This window comes from Danio aesculapii, chromosome 8 (assembly GCF_903798145.1).
Source record: "Danio aesculapii chromosome 8, fDanAes4.1, whole genome shotgun sequence".
Classification (NCBI taxonomy): Eukaryota; Metazoa; Chordata; class Actinopteri; order Cypriniformes; family Danionidae; genus Danio; species Danio aesculapii.
Window position 1 is genome coordinate 15,304,020 of NC_079442.1, and position 18,335 is coordinate 15,322,354.

Consider the following 18,335-nt stretch of genomic DNA (forward strand, 5'->3'; position numbering starts at 1 on the left):
TATATATATATATATATATATATATATATATATATATATATATATATATATATATATATATATATATATATATATATATATATAGTTGAAGTCAGAATTATTAGCCCCCCTTTGATTTTTTTTCTTTTTAAAATATTTTCCAAATGATGTTCAACAGAGCCAGGAAATTTTCACAGTATGTCTAAAAATATTTTTTCTTCTGGAGAAAGTCTTATTTGTTTTATTTCAGCTAGAATAAAAGCGTTTTTTAATTTTTTAAAACCATTTTAACATAAAAAATTTAGCCCCTTTAAGCTATATATTTTTTCATGTTGTCTAAAGAACAAACCATCATTATACAATAACGTGCTTACCCTAACCTGCGTAGTTAACCTAATTAACCTAGATAAGCCTTTAAATTTCACTTTAAGCTGTATAGAAGTGTCTTGAACATTTTCTAGTAAAATATTTTTTACTGTCTTCATGGCAAAGATCAAATAAATCAGTTATTAGAAATGAGTTATTAAAACTTTTATGCTTAGAAATGTGTTGAAGAAATCTCTCCGCTGAACAGAAATTAGGGAAAAAAATAAACAGGTGGGGAAATAATTCAGGGGGGCTAATAATAATTCTGACTATTTATACTGTATATAGGATCTCCTACTGTATATGAGGCTCTCCTCATCCACCACCAGTGTGCAGCACCCACCTGGATGATGCGACAGCAACCATATTGCGCCAGACCGCACACCACACCCCAGCTGATTGGTGAAGAGGAGTGATGAAGCCAATTATGATATGGAGATGGTTAGGAAGCCATGAAGGACAGAGGCCAGTGGACAAATTTGGCCAGGATGCCGAAGTTAAACCCCTGCTCTTTTTTTTTTTTTGTAGTGTATTAAGTACCATTAGTATCTTTAACCCTTGTGTGCTGTTGTGTGCACCCAATATCTGGGGTGATATTGAGTCTTAATTTGGCCATAACCTTTTTTGTTTTTCAGCTAGCAGAATGATTCTTTTTGTGACAAGTCTTATTTTAACACATATTTTCAGAAAATGCTTTGAATTTCTAAAAAAAACTTCAACAATACACTCTGGCCAAATTTACTATCCTTTTGTTGTGTTCGGGATGAAAACATCCACTAAATTAAACTGCTGTGCAAATGCATCAGATACATATTTTTTCAAATATTTTTGCATAAATCTGTTAATTAACCTGATCAAAACTACTAAATTGTTTAGAAAATTACCGGGTTTTAACTCTTTAATTGCCAAATTCATAAATGATGTCACTGATTTGGTGAAAAAAACACACACAAAATGACATTTTCAATATAAAAAGTATTTGTGGACTGGGTTTTTAAAAAACATTTTATCAAAGTCTAGGACATGTGAAACAACATTCCCCTTGATGCATTGTTTTTGATAATTAAAAAAAATAAATTCTCTCTAATTTACTGTTGGTGGCTGTTTTCGCCCCATTGACTTCCATTGAAATTTGAACAGTGCACAAGGGTTAATAATATGGAGCAAGGCATGAAAGAGGGAATGAACAAATGATAATACTTTATACAGTAACAATTTTATATTATATTATATTATATTATATTATATTGTATTATATCATATTATTTTATTTTATTTTATTTTATATTGTATTGTATTGTATTGTACTGTACTGTATTATATTATATTATATTATATTATTTTATATTGTATTGTATTGTATTATATTATATTATTTTATTTTATTTTGTATTGTATTGTATTGTATTGTTTTATATTATATTATATTATATTATATTATATTATATTATTTTAAATCATATTGTATTATATTATATTGTATTGTATTGTATTGTATTATATTATATTATATTATATCATATCGTATTATATTATATTATATTATATTATATTATATTATATTATATTATATTATATTATATTATATTATATTATATTATATTATATTATATTATATTATATTAAAGGCACTTTTAAAATACTTACATCACACATTTATTTTTTAAACACTTACATCATCTTTGCTTTTGGAGGTAGACTTTTGGGAGACCATAAAAGGAATATCATCCATAGCTGAAAAACAAAACAAAAACATAAGTGATGATGAAGTGGCCATCATCTTGAACAGGTTTATGTCTTTATAATTGACAAACTAACTGAAAATGATCACACCAAAAACATAAATGAATGGACATGAAACAGTTGAGCTGACATATTTGATCAGACAGAAAAAAAGACTGTAGAATCAGAGAGCAGAAACTGTCAAGGAAGTGGCTGCCAGGGACAACAATTAAACTCCACTACTGGCCAATAACATGGCTAATTAACCGCAATATAAAGTAACAATAAAAATAAGTGCAAAAACAAATTATGATAAAAAAATATATAAAATATGAACAGCAAACAAATGCCTTCGATTTTGGCTATGCTCTGAAAACAAATCATCTAATAGCCGAAAATAGCAGAAGACGGAAAGTTCCTGCAATCCCCTCAGACAAAGCGAGATGAAAGCTTTTTTATTTTTTTTTCTCCAGCACTGTATTTGAAGGCCCCCCCGCACGCTCTCCTCCCTCTTTCCCTGTTAATTACTCTTGATTATTCCTGATCCTGTCTTGTCAGGGAGACGTTCGACTCCAAAAACAAAGCCCCACTCGCACACGTCGAAAGAAAAAGGGGAAAGAGAGAGACAAAACATTCGGCGGATATCAATTTGCATGAAAATGAGCCTGAGTGTTGGGCTCGGCGAGAGAAAGCGAGAGCGAGGAAGAAAGAGAGAGGTGGATTGAAAGAGGACTTGCCAAGAGTGCGGTGGTATAATTAGCATTCTACCAAACAAACGAGCTTCAACAGAGCTATAATTAAGCAGGCCTGTAATTAAGTGTATGCCCTTTATCATAATGATCATGGTTAAAGCGCCTTTGATGGCTGCCAGTGGGTTATTAACGGCGTAACCCTGCGCCCACGCAAGAATCAGGGTGTCACGACTGTCAGGCTAAAGAGCGCCCCTTTGTTTATCAAATACATTAGAGCCCAAATTAACACAGGGTGACACGGGCGCACAATAGCTCCCATTGACTGAACTGAAGAAAAATGTCCATCCCAAATCCCCCCCTAAAAAAATAAAATCAAATAAAATATCAGAGAGTGCCCAAGTTTGCTGGTGGAAAACATGCTATCTAATAGCACTGCTGTATATCAGATATGGATGGAGATATTTTCTTAGAAGTTACTCTGAGGTCAATTGTGTAATGTTTCTTAACCCTCCTGTCGTGTTCACATTCTGCCCCTTACTTTAGTGTTCCCGGCCATAAATGAAAAGTCTGTTTTAACTGCTTTTATATTAGCACAAAAATCATTTTTCTCCACCAAACTTTTAATTCAACATTCTTTAACTGTGAACAATGTCTCAAAGTAGTGTTTAACATGAATTTACAGAATTAGACATAAAATAACTGCAATGAAAATAAAAATAGGCGGTAAAAATATATTACAAAATGAACAATAGATGACAGAAATCAAAATTCTTTGTTTTATTACTAATTTATTACTAAAATAACCATCACAGGGTCTTTTAAAATTTTAATACATCTGAATGATTTATCAACCAACAAAGCACAAACTGCTATCCTTTCCTGTGTTCTGAGTGATCAAATTTTCAGTCCTTCAAGTGTACTAATATAGGGAATAGTGACTAAGGGTATATACGGTCAGCATGGACACAGAACTAGCACTAGTTATACTTTGGTCATTTTTGAGCGAGATAATAACGGTCTAATACATAATAAAATAATTGTTGCTAAGCTAAGCTAAAAGTGCTCCTGCAAGACTTAGAGATTGGCTGAACGGAGATTGGCAGAAAGAAAGAAAGAAAGAAAGAAAGAAAGAAACAGGTGTAACAAGGTTGATTAAAACACTCAAAATTCAATGAAAGAGATGATCATCACTTTTATTTGTTCAAATGCAAAGTGTGGAGGAGTAATTTAAGTTGTAAATCGGTCAGATTTGACCCGAACACGACAGGAAGGTTAAACTGATGTACGGTTTCATTAGCGAAAGCTCAATGGTTTCATAGTGAGTTCTTAAAGGAATAGTGCACCCAAAAGTGAAAATTTAGGATAATAGCCATGCTTTTGTACAGTATTTGAATTTTCATCTGTCAGACGAACACAGTGGGAGTGGTTTTAAAGAGCCCCTATTATGGGTTTTTGAAAAGTACCTTCCATGCAGTGACAACACAGCTCTAAGTGAATGAAAACATCTTGCTGAGGGTTAAATATGAAAATGCACCTTGTTTAAAAATATGGATTTTTAATAAAAGATTCGACTTAGAGTCGTTTAAATGATTCGTTGTTCTTTCGGATCTTTTGCCTGTTCGTATCATTGTCGACAAGAAACAATACCAAATATGAACTACCAGATCTGGTAAAACGTGAACGCGCCTTTCTCTTCAGACACTAGCGGAGTGTAAGGGATCATGGGATTGATCATGATGCGAAGATTACTATCACTGAGAGATGGCCAGACATGTGGCTGTGGGGAATAAAGGGTTAAAGTTCATTTTCACAACAACACCACAGTTTAGCCAACCGTGTGCTCTGTTTGCTCCTGTCATTTCTCTGATTGATACAATAACCTAGTCTGTAGCGCAGGATTCGCCAGCTGATTGTTATTAAGGGAAGGATCAGCAAAGTCTACTAATTTATGGGACTTTGTCAGTAACTGTTACATAGTTTGTTTCTTCTTCCTCCAGATCCTGTGTTTCTCCTTCCTACACAACATGAACTGTGACTAAATGGTTGCCTCATTTTCTGTAGTTTGTAAAATATGTATTTAATTGTGTGATGTAACTTGTAATCGCTCTGTGCTGCTTGTAATCACGTATCTGTTATAGATCAGTGCAGTCAGAATTATTAGCCTCCCTGTTTATTTTTTTCCTCAATTTCTGCCAGAGAGTAGTTTTTTCAACACATTTCTAAACATACTAGTTTTAATAACTCATTTATAATAACTGATTTATTTAATCTTTGCCATGATGACAGTAAATAATATTTGACTAGATATTTTTCAAGACATTTCTATACAGCTTAAAGTGCTTAACTGGGTTAATTAGGTTGACTAGGCAGGTTACGGTAATTAGACAAATTATTGTATAACAATGGTTTGTTCTGTAGACTATCAAAAAGAATTAGCTTAAAGGGGCTAATAATATTGACCTTAAAATTACTCTTAAAAAATGAAAACCGCTTTTATTCTAGCCGAAATAAAACAAATAAAACTTTCTCCAGAAGAAAAAAATATTATCAGACATACTGTGAAAATTTATTTGCTCTGTTGAACATCATTTGGGAAATATTAAAAAAAAATTCAAAGGGGGGCTAATAATTCTGACTTCAACTGTATCTCTCAGGTTAAATCTGTATGGGCTATTTCACATATTGTGTCCAAAACCACACTAAAAACATGACGTGTGCTTGTTCCTTTACTAATTTAAATGCGTTTTATGCTCGCGATCTCCTGCTGTTTGACCACCATCAGCTGTTCCTCACACGTGTGGCGCGGCCAATTTTCAAAATAGTTAAACTTTTGACACTGTATATTTATACTAAATGTTTGTCATTGTTATTACTTGGGCTTGTGGTTAAGAATAGAATAATATGCTGGTGTTAAACTGCATTGCTTTAGTGCATTCCTGCACTGGGTTCACCACATATACTCCATACTCTGACTACTTCTTGGGCATTTCTCGCCGTCTTACACTGAATGCAGTCGACCAATCACAACAGACAGGGTCATCGGACCAATCAGTGCGGATTAGCCTATGCAATGGAGGAGTGTAGCAACAAATCATATGGAAGTCGTTGGGATAATTAGACAAAAATAAATGCATATAAGAGAATGAAAGTGTTTTTTGACCTTGAATGTATATCAGATTATTGTTGGAGACCCACAAAACCAAAATATTTACCAAAATATTACTTTTGTAATGCATAAAAGGGGCTCTTGAAATTGTATCCTGGCTCTACCTTGCTGTATAATGATGAAGGATTTAGGCTTTTATTTTGAAGCTTCCAAAATTGCAAAAATCTATTGTCTAACTAACCAATATACGGCCGCCAGGGTGTTAATGCATGTCTTATGTATTTAATAAAAAATAATTAAAAATGTTAAATTATAGACTCCAATCAATGACTGGAGATTGAATGCATGTTACGCACGACTGACATTTATGACGTTTGACAAGACTGGTAGACACATGAATGGGGCATTTTAAGAGTAATATATGTTATGTGCAATGTTATGCAGTAATCCCTAGATTATTCCTAAAGCTTCCATGAGCGTCTTACGTAATGTGTTATTCAGTTGCTGCAGTAAGGTAAGGCAAGTATACAGCACATTTCATACACAATGGCAATTCAAAATGCTTTACAGAAACAAGAACAAAAGAAACTTAAAATACAATAGAAGTATTTTTATACAAATAAAAACAACCTTTAATAAAAATGATTAAAAACATGTGCTAAAAAGGGTTTTTAATGAATGAAAAAAAGAAAAGAAAGACATAATAGTTTGATCTGCTCATTCAGTAAAGGCACAGCTAAACAGATGTGTTTTAAGTCTTGATTTGAATGGGCCTAATGTTGGAGCACATCTGATCATTTCTGGAAGCTGATTCCAGCAGCAGAGGGCGTAGTAGCTGAAGACAGATTCACCCTGCTTTGACTGAACTCTTGTAATTTCTAATTTAATTGTTTTAGTTGATAAACTGTCCTGTTCGTGTCTAAGTCGTGAAAAAGTCTTCTCCCCTGCTTGTGAAAGTGAAAATGAAAGTGAGGCAAAGACCATTTGTGGGCAGCCTAGTAGCCTTACTACACATAGAGCGTGTATTACCTAAATATAAATATGCATTACCTAAAAGTGTTTTTAGGTGTAATGACTTCATTAAATATGATGACAAAACATTCAAATCTTTTTTTTAACATCTCAACAGACTTTCAATGGTGACATAAATCTCTCTGATTGGAAGAAATAATAATAATTCAAAAATTGTGTTCCAAAAATAGAAAAAGGTTTATGGGTTTGGAACAACATGAGGGTGAGTATAATGATGACTGGACTTTTCCTCTTCTTAATGTCTGTGCCTATTGTATTAGCAGAGAATTGTGTCCAAAATAAGGAATTACCACGATTCCAACCACATAGCCCACCAAATATCTCACCTCACAACTTAAAGCTAAAGCAGGGCCTGACTCCTTTTAACTTATCATTCTGTATAAGCTCTAACATGGAGAAAATGATATACAAGGTTAAACCACTTCAGCACAGCCATCAACAAGCCATTCAAATAGCTCCTTCGGGCTTCCCTATGGATATTTTCTTAACGCCATTTTGGATACTACCTTTACGGCCATTAGACAGGCCTCAGGGAATGTATCACTCGGCTCTGGAATGGACTATTGAACAACAAAGAGCTTCGAGAGGTCATTTCACCAGCAGGGCTCGGGTAATTGAAAGGAGGATGATAACGACTTGTTTCGGTCCATAAAAACAAGTGAATAAACATGTGCTAAAGCATCACTGAACAACAGCGTGGGGGTAGAGAGCAAGGCTGGCGGCGAATGCTTCAGAGTCGACGTATAGTCATGGGTATAGGCTCCATGCCAGCCATTAGGTCAATCTTTCATGTTCAACAATAAAAGTTGAACAGCTAACGATGAAAAATTTGTTAAAATCATGCTGCTAAATAAATCCATGCCACTGACATGCGAGTATATGGGAGGAGGGGCAGATGTTGCCAGATCTAGTTTTTATAGACATTGTGTTGTTGGGATTATATTTAATATATAGTGTGACACTGATACCAATTACTAGCGCACAAATAATGCAGTTATTTACAATAATTTAATAATAATAGTAATATGTTTGTATTTATATAGCGCCTTTGCAGAGCTCAAGGACACTTTACAAAGAATGTAACAAAAAGAGATAGTACAAGCAGACATTGAAAGAAACAGTAAACAAGTAGAGACAACATTACGTACACAAACATACAGGAAGTCAAATATAACAAACTGGAAATACAAAACAAGACCTAAGAAACAAATAAGCAGAGTGCAGGTGGAACAAATGAAGTGGTCAGTTTGTCAGATCAGAAGTGAAGCATTCAGAAAAGAAGTGAGTTTTAAGTAAAGATTTGAATTCTGAGATATTATTAACATGAAGAAAATCTGAGAAAATCAAAATATGCATCTCAGCTCTCAGAACTACATGGAGTAAATAAAAACAAAGACAAAGTATATTTATGTAAATGAGGCAAAAACAGCCACCAATAGTAAATTAGGGAGAAAAATTGTAATCTAAAAATGCATCAAAGCCAATGCTTTAATCGTTCATATGTCTAACTTTGATAAAAGGTAAAAAAATATCCAGTCCACAATTACTTTTACATTGAAAATACGTCATTTTGTGTATCAGAATCAGAATCGGTTTTATTGCCAAGTGTGCTTTCACACACAAGGAATTTGTTTTGGCTACAGAAGCTTCCAATGTACACAAAGTTATACGGTGCTGTGTACAAATGTGTAAGAAAAACATATTGCATTATATATTGTTATAAGGTGGTGTGTACAAGTGCGTATGAGAAAGTATTGCACATGTTTATTGCACAGTAGGGGAACATTTAACTGTTCACGAGGCAGATGACCTGAGGAAAGAAGCTTTTCCTGTGTCTGGCTGTTTTTGTGATCGGTGCTCTGTAGCTTCGACCAGACGGTAACAGTTCAGACAGGAAGTGTGCTGGGTGTGAGGGGTCCAGAGTGATTTTGCGAGCCCTTTTACTCACTCTGAAAGAATACAGTTCTTGAAGTGTAAGAAGGGTAGTGCCAGTGATTCGTTCAGCAGTCCGAATTATTCGTTGTAGTCTAGGAATAGTCCGGCTGCTGAACGAATCACTGGCACTACCCTTTTTGTGTGCTTTTTCACCAAATCAGTGACATCATTTGTGAACTTAGCAAATAAAGAGTAAAATATTTGTAACTTTCTAAACAATTTAGTAGGTTTGATCAAGACTGAGGTTGATTAACAGATTTATGAAAAAATATATAGAACAATAATTTATCTGATGCATTTTTACACAGTTTAAATTAGTGGATGTTACAATGGTTAATTCAAGTTTATGCATCATGTCATATCACTCAGCTCTTACTATGCGTTCCTGGAATCAAAGCATATCAATCAACTTGACTAATATATTGATTATAAATCCTGTCTGTATTTTCATACACAATAAACCACCAAATTACAACTCTAAACACATCTCTGTCAGTCCTTTTATATTAGGTATAATTATAATTTAGTCTCTATTTTATTCACAACACATATCTTAACAGCAGTAAAGGATGAGCTCGCTAACATAAACCTCTTCTCCACTTCAGTTGAAATGACTGTCATTTGACAAGGCATCTATTCAGTTTGTTCAAATATTTTTTGACAACTGAAGTATGATTGTTTTGAACATGTGTGTTTCATACAGTGTGAGCATCAGAGACATGAGTCGAGAGCAGCATGAGAGAGCATTAAACAAAATATATCAGTGCATTCTATGGCACCTTTAACAATTCCCAGATCTCTGTAATTCTCAAAACCTGGCTACAGTCATGGTCGTGAGGAAGGCTTTGATGAATCTGAAACACGTCTGATGGATAAGAGAGAAATTTGAAGGCTGGAACATTCACTTCTATTGTTCAAGCATCACATTTTCAATAAGATCATGCTTTGTATTCACTTGTCATTCATACTGGGTGACTCACGCTAACACACACATACAAGCGTTTTGTACGCATGTGCAGTATGATAGGAAGATTTTAGGCGATTGTGAGGACAGAAAAATGGATGTTAGTTTGGGGTCATGTTGGGGAGGAGTGTTAAGGTAATGTTTGTCCAGACTGCTGCTGCCTGGACTGAAGTCGTAAAAGGTAAAGTATGGCGCCAGGCAGATTCTACTCAAATAGGTTAGATCACAGGCAGCCTGATATATATTCGCTCCTCTGGAAGAGCATAGCTGAGATTTTAGAAGCAGTTTGAGATGGTCTGTAGGTACAAATGCACTAAAACATCAGTGTTTCGAATATATGCATCTGTATAGCTGATGGAAATGCAATGTTTGGGAGTGAAAACATTATGGAACTTTGGGTCTTGGTGTTCCAAGAAGTAGTTAAGCAGTTAAAGCAGTGGTTGTGGCTTGAACTGGTGGACTGTGCCTAAAAATACATTGCACGTTATGGAGAGCTCAAAAACCTTAATAAACCTTTAAAAACTTTTAATCTTGCTTTTTTTTAAAGGGCAAGTTGAAATGGATATGTATTATATTCATTAATATTACATTAAAGGTGTCGGCAATAGCCTAGCGGTTAGCGCCGACTTATGGTGCAGTACCACGTCAGGGCGTCCCAAGGTCCAATCCCGGCTCGAGGACATTTCCCAACCCTACCCCCCACTCTCCCCAACTTCACTTCTTGGCTGTTTCTCAATACCAAGTATGCAAAGTATGGACTTGCGTCCTTGAAAGTTCAGACTTGGAAGAACGAACTAAAGAGGACGCAAGGACAAAATTCGGGTACTTCTTCAAATGGAACGGCAGTGTACTTTATAATGTCACTTGCCTCACCATGGATACATCGGTTTCATTGTACATTAACAATAAAAGGATTTAATTATATAAAGCACGACCCTGTAATTAATATTATATTAATATTCTAAATCTATATTTTTGATTTAAGAAAATATAAATGTACATAACCATAAATGTGAAGTGAAATAGGTTATACAAAGACTTGTGTCTTTGTTTATCAGATTTAATAAACTACAATAGACGTGAATAATAGGAAATAAAGATAACGTTAAGCTGGTACAGCACAGTAACATAATTAGTGAGACAATTATAAAATGTAACAAAATAACACTGCCAAAATAATATACCTGAGAACAAATAATAGATTTAAAAGACTAAAGCCTGTCCGTTAGATATGCACAATGCACGGTACATCCGTGATGGACAGGCCGATGTAAAGCTGCTCTCGGCGGGGGAGGTGATGATGGAGCTCCCGCTGAAAGACTGGGGGTCAGAGTCCGCATTAGATGAGGCATATCGTCAAAGACGCGCTATTTCTATAAATAAACTGCCGATTCGAGTTGAAAACAACCACATTCTTGCCTAAAACTCTTAAAACTTTATTTTGTGACACAACAGAGGAGTATTTTTAAAATACTTCCATCGCCATTAGCTTTCACTGGTTACGCTGCAATGCTGCAATACCTGTGCTTCGCAAGTTTACACAAGTCACCTCTCTATGTATCCTTGGCAAAAGGGGCAGAGCATGTACACATCCAGGAATATTATCTGTACTTGGCAAGATGTGAACTTTGAATTGGAAACGTACTTCGGCGACAGTTGATGACGTTTCACGAGGACACAAGAACGCAAGTACAGACAAGAATGCATATTGAGAAACAGCCCCTGTCTCATTACTGTCTAATAAAGACAAAAAGGCCAAATTAAACCTTTAAAAAAAAAATAATAATAAAATAAAATAAAATAAAAATACGTATATATATACATACATACATATATATATATATATATATATATATATATATATATATATATATATATATATATATATATATATATATATATATATATATTGAAAGGTAATTATTAAAGGTAATATTAATAAGTTAATATAACATGAATTAATTACTGTAATATTAATCAAGCTTTTTATAGAGACAAAAACCTGTTTGGTTTGGTTGTTACAATAAGGTTGCATTAGTTAAAAGTGCACCTACAGTATTACAGATTTAAGATAAGTCTTTTGTGTCTCCAGAATTTGCCTTTAAAGTTTCTACTCAAAACACTCATCAGATTATATATTTTACCACTCAGAATATTGAAATCTACTGCTTTGAACATGTCTTGTTAATATGTGTACAAAGTAAACCTGATTTAACGTCCACAAACCAGGATTGAAGCATCTTCTTTTATAATTGTACTGACACGTGGCTGTGGTAATAAAGACGGTAAAATCGCTATAGTTCATTACAAACATAAACTGTTTTAAAAACTTGTTAAACTTGTAAAACTCACTCTCGATCACATTTGATGATGATTGATGATCACAGAGAGCTGAACAGATCTTTAATCCCAGTTGCTTTCTGCACATCCTGTCTTGTTAATATGATTATACGCGTTACTATTGAGAGATGTTAATAGCTGTCAATCAATTCGGTGGGCGAAAAAATGGCACTTCGACATCATGTTGTGTTCGGGCTCAAAATGGGAGGGATTTAGATCCTATTTTTAAAGCCAGGAAATAAAAAAAATAAATTAAACTTATTGTCTTTATATCACTCCAGTATGACTATGGACGCACTATGCCTGCACACAGTTCTGTCCAAACAGCTTACAAATGATGATTTTCATCATAAATACATTAACTAACATTAACTAATAAAACAATGTAGTGGGATCGGGGTGGATTTAACCAATAAGCAAGGTAGATGGCCGCTTAGGGCCCCAGGAAATCTGGGGGATAAATATCTAGATGTATAAATTATACCTATAAACTATATATAACATTGCTTTCTTTCATATTCTGTATGGTGAGAGTTAAACAAATACAATTTAAACATAATTAAATATTATTTAGTGTACAATCAAATATAATATTATTATAATAATGTAATGTAATAATAATAATAATATTACAAAATAAAATCTCCTTCATGGAACAGTCCAGCAGTCAAATAAAAAAAAAAAAGGATTTTTAGTTGTAGATTTACTTTACAATAAAAAATAATCATTTAAAATGTAGAAATTTGCATTAAGTTAAAATGTAGAAAAGAAGATATAACAAACAGCAATATAAATAAAAAATAAATAAAAGTGGGTGCTTTTTAGGACTTGGGCCCCATGGCTGGAATTGCTTAGGGCCCCAAAATTACTGAATCCACCCCTGAGTGTGACCAAAGTCGGATAGAAATATAGACAGACAGACAAATACGAACAAACCTGTACACAGTATACATACATATACATTCCTATAGACCTCTTCTCTTTTATGCGGTTAGTTTAAGCTGTATAAACGTTTGAAATAAATAATTTATTGTAAAAATCTGTGGTCCCACTTTATATTAAGTGTCTTTAACGACTATGTACTTGCATCAAAAAACTAAATACAATGTACTTACTGTGTTCATAATGTATTTGAGAACACTTGTGGTGCTCTTCAGTTGTGATAGGGGTAGGGTAGTGCACAGGTTTGGTGCTATGGGTAGGTTTAATGGCGGGTTAAGGGTTAAGGGATGGTCAATAGTGTATTTACAAATGTAGTTACAGAAGTTAATAACAGATGTAATTGCATATAGGTATTTAATCAAGCATAAGTACACAGTAAATACATATATTTACACAATAAGTACATTGTAAGGAATTATTAATTTCTGTGTAAGTGCATAGCAGTTAAGGACACAATATAAAGTGGGACCAAATCTGTTGTAAATTAATATTATTGGAGTATATTTTACAAGAAAACAGTACTTTTCTTTACCCTCAATACCATGTTTAACAGAGTCTGTCTTTGTCATTATGTTTTGATTGAGTTACAAAGCGAACATTCAATTTATTGATGTTGTTCAATATATTTAAACCTTTTTCTACAGCCTTCTATTATGTTTGTAATATTGGTAGTATAAGTTACCAGGTGTGTAATATCATATCAGCAATGGTTATGAAAAATAAATAAATAAATAAATTTTGATCAACAACACAGTGAATGAATGATCAATAGTATCTTACACTTTCTTTCTGATATATATAGTTCCCATTTAACCCACTTTATTAAACGTGCTGCAGACAGAATGAAACCCGTGGCCTTGTATTTGCTCTGGCAGTGGAGCTCCAGTATCCCGCTGTGACCATCACACCTTCCGCAAACTGAAAAGAACTCATTGATCTTCACAAGGCTGATGGACACAGATTTGCAGGTCAATGTTGCATGATCCCTGTTTATTCAAAACAAATCCTACAACAGGGATTTCCAGTTTGCCAATATTCTTGGCGTGTGATTAGAGCAAATACACAGGTAACGAACACGTCATTAATTGCTGATTAGAGCGGCGAGTTCAGCTCAGGGATCGGTTAGACTGAGTGAATGATGAGCCTGTGCTGAAGTGAGTATGAGGATCATTGCCTTATTAATAGCGGTGTCAGGTGTTGTGAAAAATTTGGGCATTGTCATCGGCGCAGTCCTGACGGATGGAGGCTGCGGGCGGAGAAGACTTTCCCTTACATGCTGCTCCGAGCTCTAATCCTTCACACTTGTATTGTTGGATGCACTGTCACACAGGACTTCCAGACGCCAACCATGTCCACACACTCACACACACACACAGATTTATACACAGGTTAATGCTCAAAGACTGACAGATGGAGGACTCGGTCAGCCAGTACCGCACAGTTCACGAAACAAAAAATTATTTCTTCCCTAGAGAAGGGAAGAGGCGAGAAAGAGGAATTGAGGGAATTTGAACTTATTATTTATGAAGTGGTAGGAAAAAAGATACTTTGTAATAATGTAAAGCAATGAGCAAAAGGAGAATCAATTTAATTTGTATATATATATATATAGACATTAAAATTAGAGTGCAAATTAGAGTGTGTGTGGGCTTGCATTGACTAGTCCACTTGTCGAGCGATCGACTACTTCAACCACTAGTCGGCGCTGTCAGAAACAATCGACTACTCGAGCGTGCACCATAAATGAAATCAAATGACAAAAGTAACCAACAAACTCCATGATCCAACGTTAAAAGCAGCCAACCACAATTGAGGATTACATTCAATATTATTTTAGATGCCTGACAATAACACCATGGGGAATCCTTTTGAATTGACATGTGCAGTAATAAACATTGGTTTCATCTACTATCCAAGCTAGCGAAATAATTTCTTGCTGTCCCTGCCACTAGCACACGAAGTGAAATAATTTTTCTCTGGCCAGCAACACCGTAACAAGGCAAAGAACAAGCCCGCATCCCTCTCACGTGGATGCGATTCCACAAGCTCAACCAAAGACTGTCTGTGGCTAGATGATGATAGCGGGGATGGCTTGTGTTCTTTAGAAAGTCAGATAAAGTAAGATTCTATTCCTTATTTCTGTCGAAAACAGGGTAAATATAATATGATTACATTGCAAGACGCACATTTTAATCATAATTGCGTTGCTGTCTGCATGACAAAATATAATGTAATTATATGTTTACTGTGTCTATGTATATTTCATTTATTTTTTTAAATAATAATTTATTTAAATAATTTATTCATAAACAGTTTATTGATCATTTATTTTCCCTTTGGCTGTATATTGTCACTTGGTGGATTTCTTTTCCGATCTTTTTAATTTTCAATCTTATCACTGCTGGAAACTTAAATATTAAAGTTATTTTATTTTTATTAGGCTACTTGTTGTATAACAGATTATTACTTGCGCGCACATGGTTGTTTGCATAATCTTCAGGCAGGTGGAAGTATACACTAATATATACATAAATTTTGTTATTTTATTAACTGCTAAAAACGTAGCATAAATCAAACGATTAAATGAGATTTAGCCTATATCTGAATAATTTTATTCATGCTTTAATTAGTTTTATGAATACTGCGATATGAATTTGAGTTTTCAAGACGCATTTTAGGTTTCGGGAGTAGATAAGTACTTTTACTTTCTATAGTCTATGTACATTAAATGTAAATATAAAATGTAATAACTAGCCTGCAGTTTTTTTTTCTTTAGTATTAGTATTATTATTGTATTTATGTATTTTCAATTTTAATTTTAATACATAAATTAAATTTTATGTATTATTTATTTATTTTGGCTATTTATATTTTTGCGGGTAAGCTGTATTGTTGACAAGAACTCTTTTTCTTTCCGAACTGGTTAAGTAATTAAGTTTCACTTAGTTCTTATTACTGCTGAAAACTTAATAATAATAATAATAATAAAGTTAAACAATAAAGTTACTTTAATAACTTATTAAAGTATTACAGGATGCACATGGAGTTTGCTTTGCATTTACAGGAAGCCAATGACACAGATGTACATTTGCCATATCTTCTCGGGGCCACTATAGGCTAAGGGCTGCATTAGCCAGATCTTACTGTGCCAATTATTTGCCAAAAGTTGTCTGGGTCGAAGGAATACCACCAGTGCCGCATAACTGCCTAAAGTGGCCCACATTCATATGCTATCTGGGTAGTAGCTCCAACCACGAGTAGTTGAATAACTCGAGTATTGTTTTGAAAAAAAAAATTGATTAGCAGACACCAGTAGTCATGCAAGCCCTAGCGTGCATAAATACACTTACTGTTTGCTGTAAGTTTACTGTTTACTATGGTCTAAGAGCTGAGCTGCGTATTTTTTATTTTCTCAAACATATCAATGTAAGTGCGCAAAGGTCTCTCTCTCACACTCACACACTCGCAACAATCAAGAATGCATGATTTATATGGTGTCATGTTTTTGCAGTCAAAAAATGTCATTATAATGGAAGTCAATGGGGCAGAAACAGTCACGAACATAACGAAAGGGAGGTACAATTGCCCATAGTGTATTGTTCAATTTAAAAATTTCGAAATGTGTCAAAATAAGATTTGTCACCAAAAAACATTCCATTTGCTGAAATACAGAGAAAATTGAGGCCAAAATAAGACTCAAAAGATCCCAGAGTGGATGAAAAAAAATCCCAGAGTGGATGAAAACATTCCGATAACCACATAAGGGTTAATAATAATAATAATGATGATGATGATGATGATGATGATGATGATGATGATAATAATAATAATTATAATAATAATTATAATAATAATATAGGGGTTTATACTTCTAGTTAGCATGGGTAAATAAACAAATAAATCAAAATATCTATTTATAAAATATATGTATATTAATTATTATTATTATTATTATTATTATTATTATTATTACTATTATTATTATTATTATTATTATTATTATTATTATTATTACTATTATTATTATTATTTATTAATGATTATCCTTAGATTGTCTTTAAAACATGCTTAAATGGTTCAAATGTAAACCAGAAATTTATAATATTACATTATATTTACTATTATTGACAGCAGTAGATGTATGTTTTATGTGTATAATTTTTAATATAGATTTAACGTACATTTAGATTTTATAGTGTTATTAAAACGTCTACATATTTTATTTATTTATATTTTTATTTATTTTGTTTGTTTGTCATGTTTTTTAAGCATGTTTTCATTTGTTTCCATGATAACGTCTTGTTTGATTGATTCTCTCACACCATTTCATTATTTGTTTAATTCAATTGCTCAGTATTATATGTCTAATTACTATTTGCCTCTTTTCCAAATGTCTTTCATTTATTTTGTTTACATCGAAGTGAAAAACAGCTTCTTACCCTGGACATAACAATTAAACGTTCTACAATACATTTCTACAGCATTCTGCACAAACTTTGGGTTTAAGTGTCACACGCAAAACACATCATTATTTTTCCTGCATTCAGGCTATGTATAATTAACACATTTTTTTCATGCAACTATTCAGACCTCTCCTTTCCCCTCACCTTTTCACCCCATAACACAGATTAAATCTCCTCACACCCACAGCTCACACTGACAACATCCAGCCAAACCACAGGAGAGCAACAGTCTGAGTCACTGCAGCAGCAGGTCATGCATAAAGGACAATAGTGCAAGTGGATGTGAAACCTGGAGAAGCTGATGGGAAGAGAGGGCTACCAGCGGGGGCGAACAGCAGATTAGACACAGAGATACAAGGAAGAAGTAGAAGGTGCAAGGGGTTCAGAGAGATGCTTTACCCAATGTTGAGTCTGCTACTCAAAAAAAAGAAAGAAAGAAAAAAAAAGTGTAAAAAATGGCTATTTCTTAGCAAAGTCATACCGCACTTTGTGTAATTGTATTAGTTATATTATAGTGTTTCCATTAACCAGTGTTACGGAATAGAGTTGAGGTTTGCCTCTTGGGATAAGTCACTGCAAAAATCATGTTGACTAATGTTGGTGTGTTTATCACAGACCGATATTTAATCTAAATGGGTGTATCCCGTAAGCATTAATGGCAAGAAAAGTCCCTTTTGGGTTGTTTTTGTGATGGAGTTTCACTGAGGAACTGAAGAGTTCAGATGCTAATAAGTGTCATCTGAAATTTCCATCCAAATTTTACTCATTTTACTCAGCCTCCTTTGTTTATGTTG

The 18,335-nt window shown here is 33.9% G+C and overlaps 1 protein-coding gene across 2 annotated transcripts in view; it reads right to left on the reverse strand.

Annotated features, from left to right (window-relative positions):
• Positions 1 to 18,335, reverse strand: part of mvb12bb (multivesicular body subunit 12Bb) — a 138,289-nt gene that overhangs the window by 13,402 nt on the left and 106,552 nt on the right. For both annotated transcript variants that reach the window (XM_056463276.1, XM_056463275.1), the window contains exon 8: positions 2,021 to 2,079. In XM_056463276.1, coding sequence (XP_056319251.1) covers positions 2,021 to 2,079 — 59 coding nt within the window. The remainder of the gene's footprint in view (positions 1 to 2,020; positions 2,080 to 18,335) is intronic.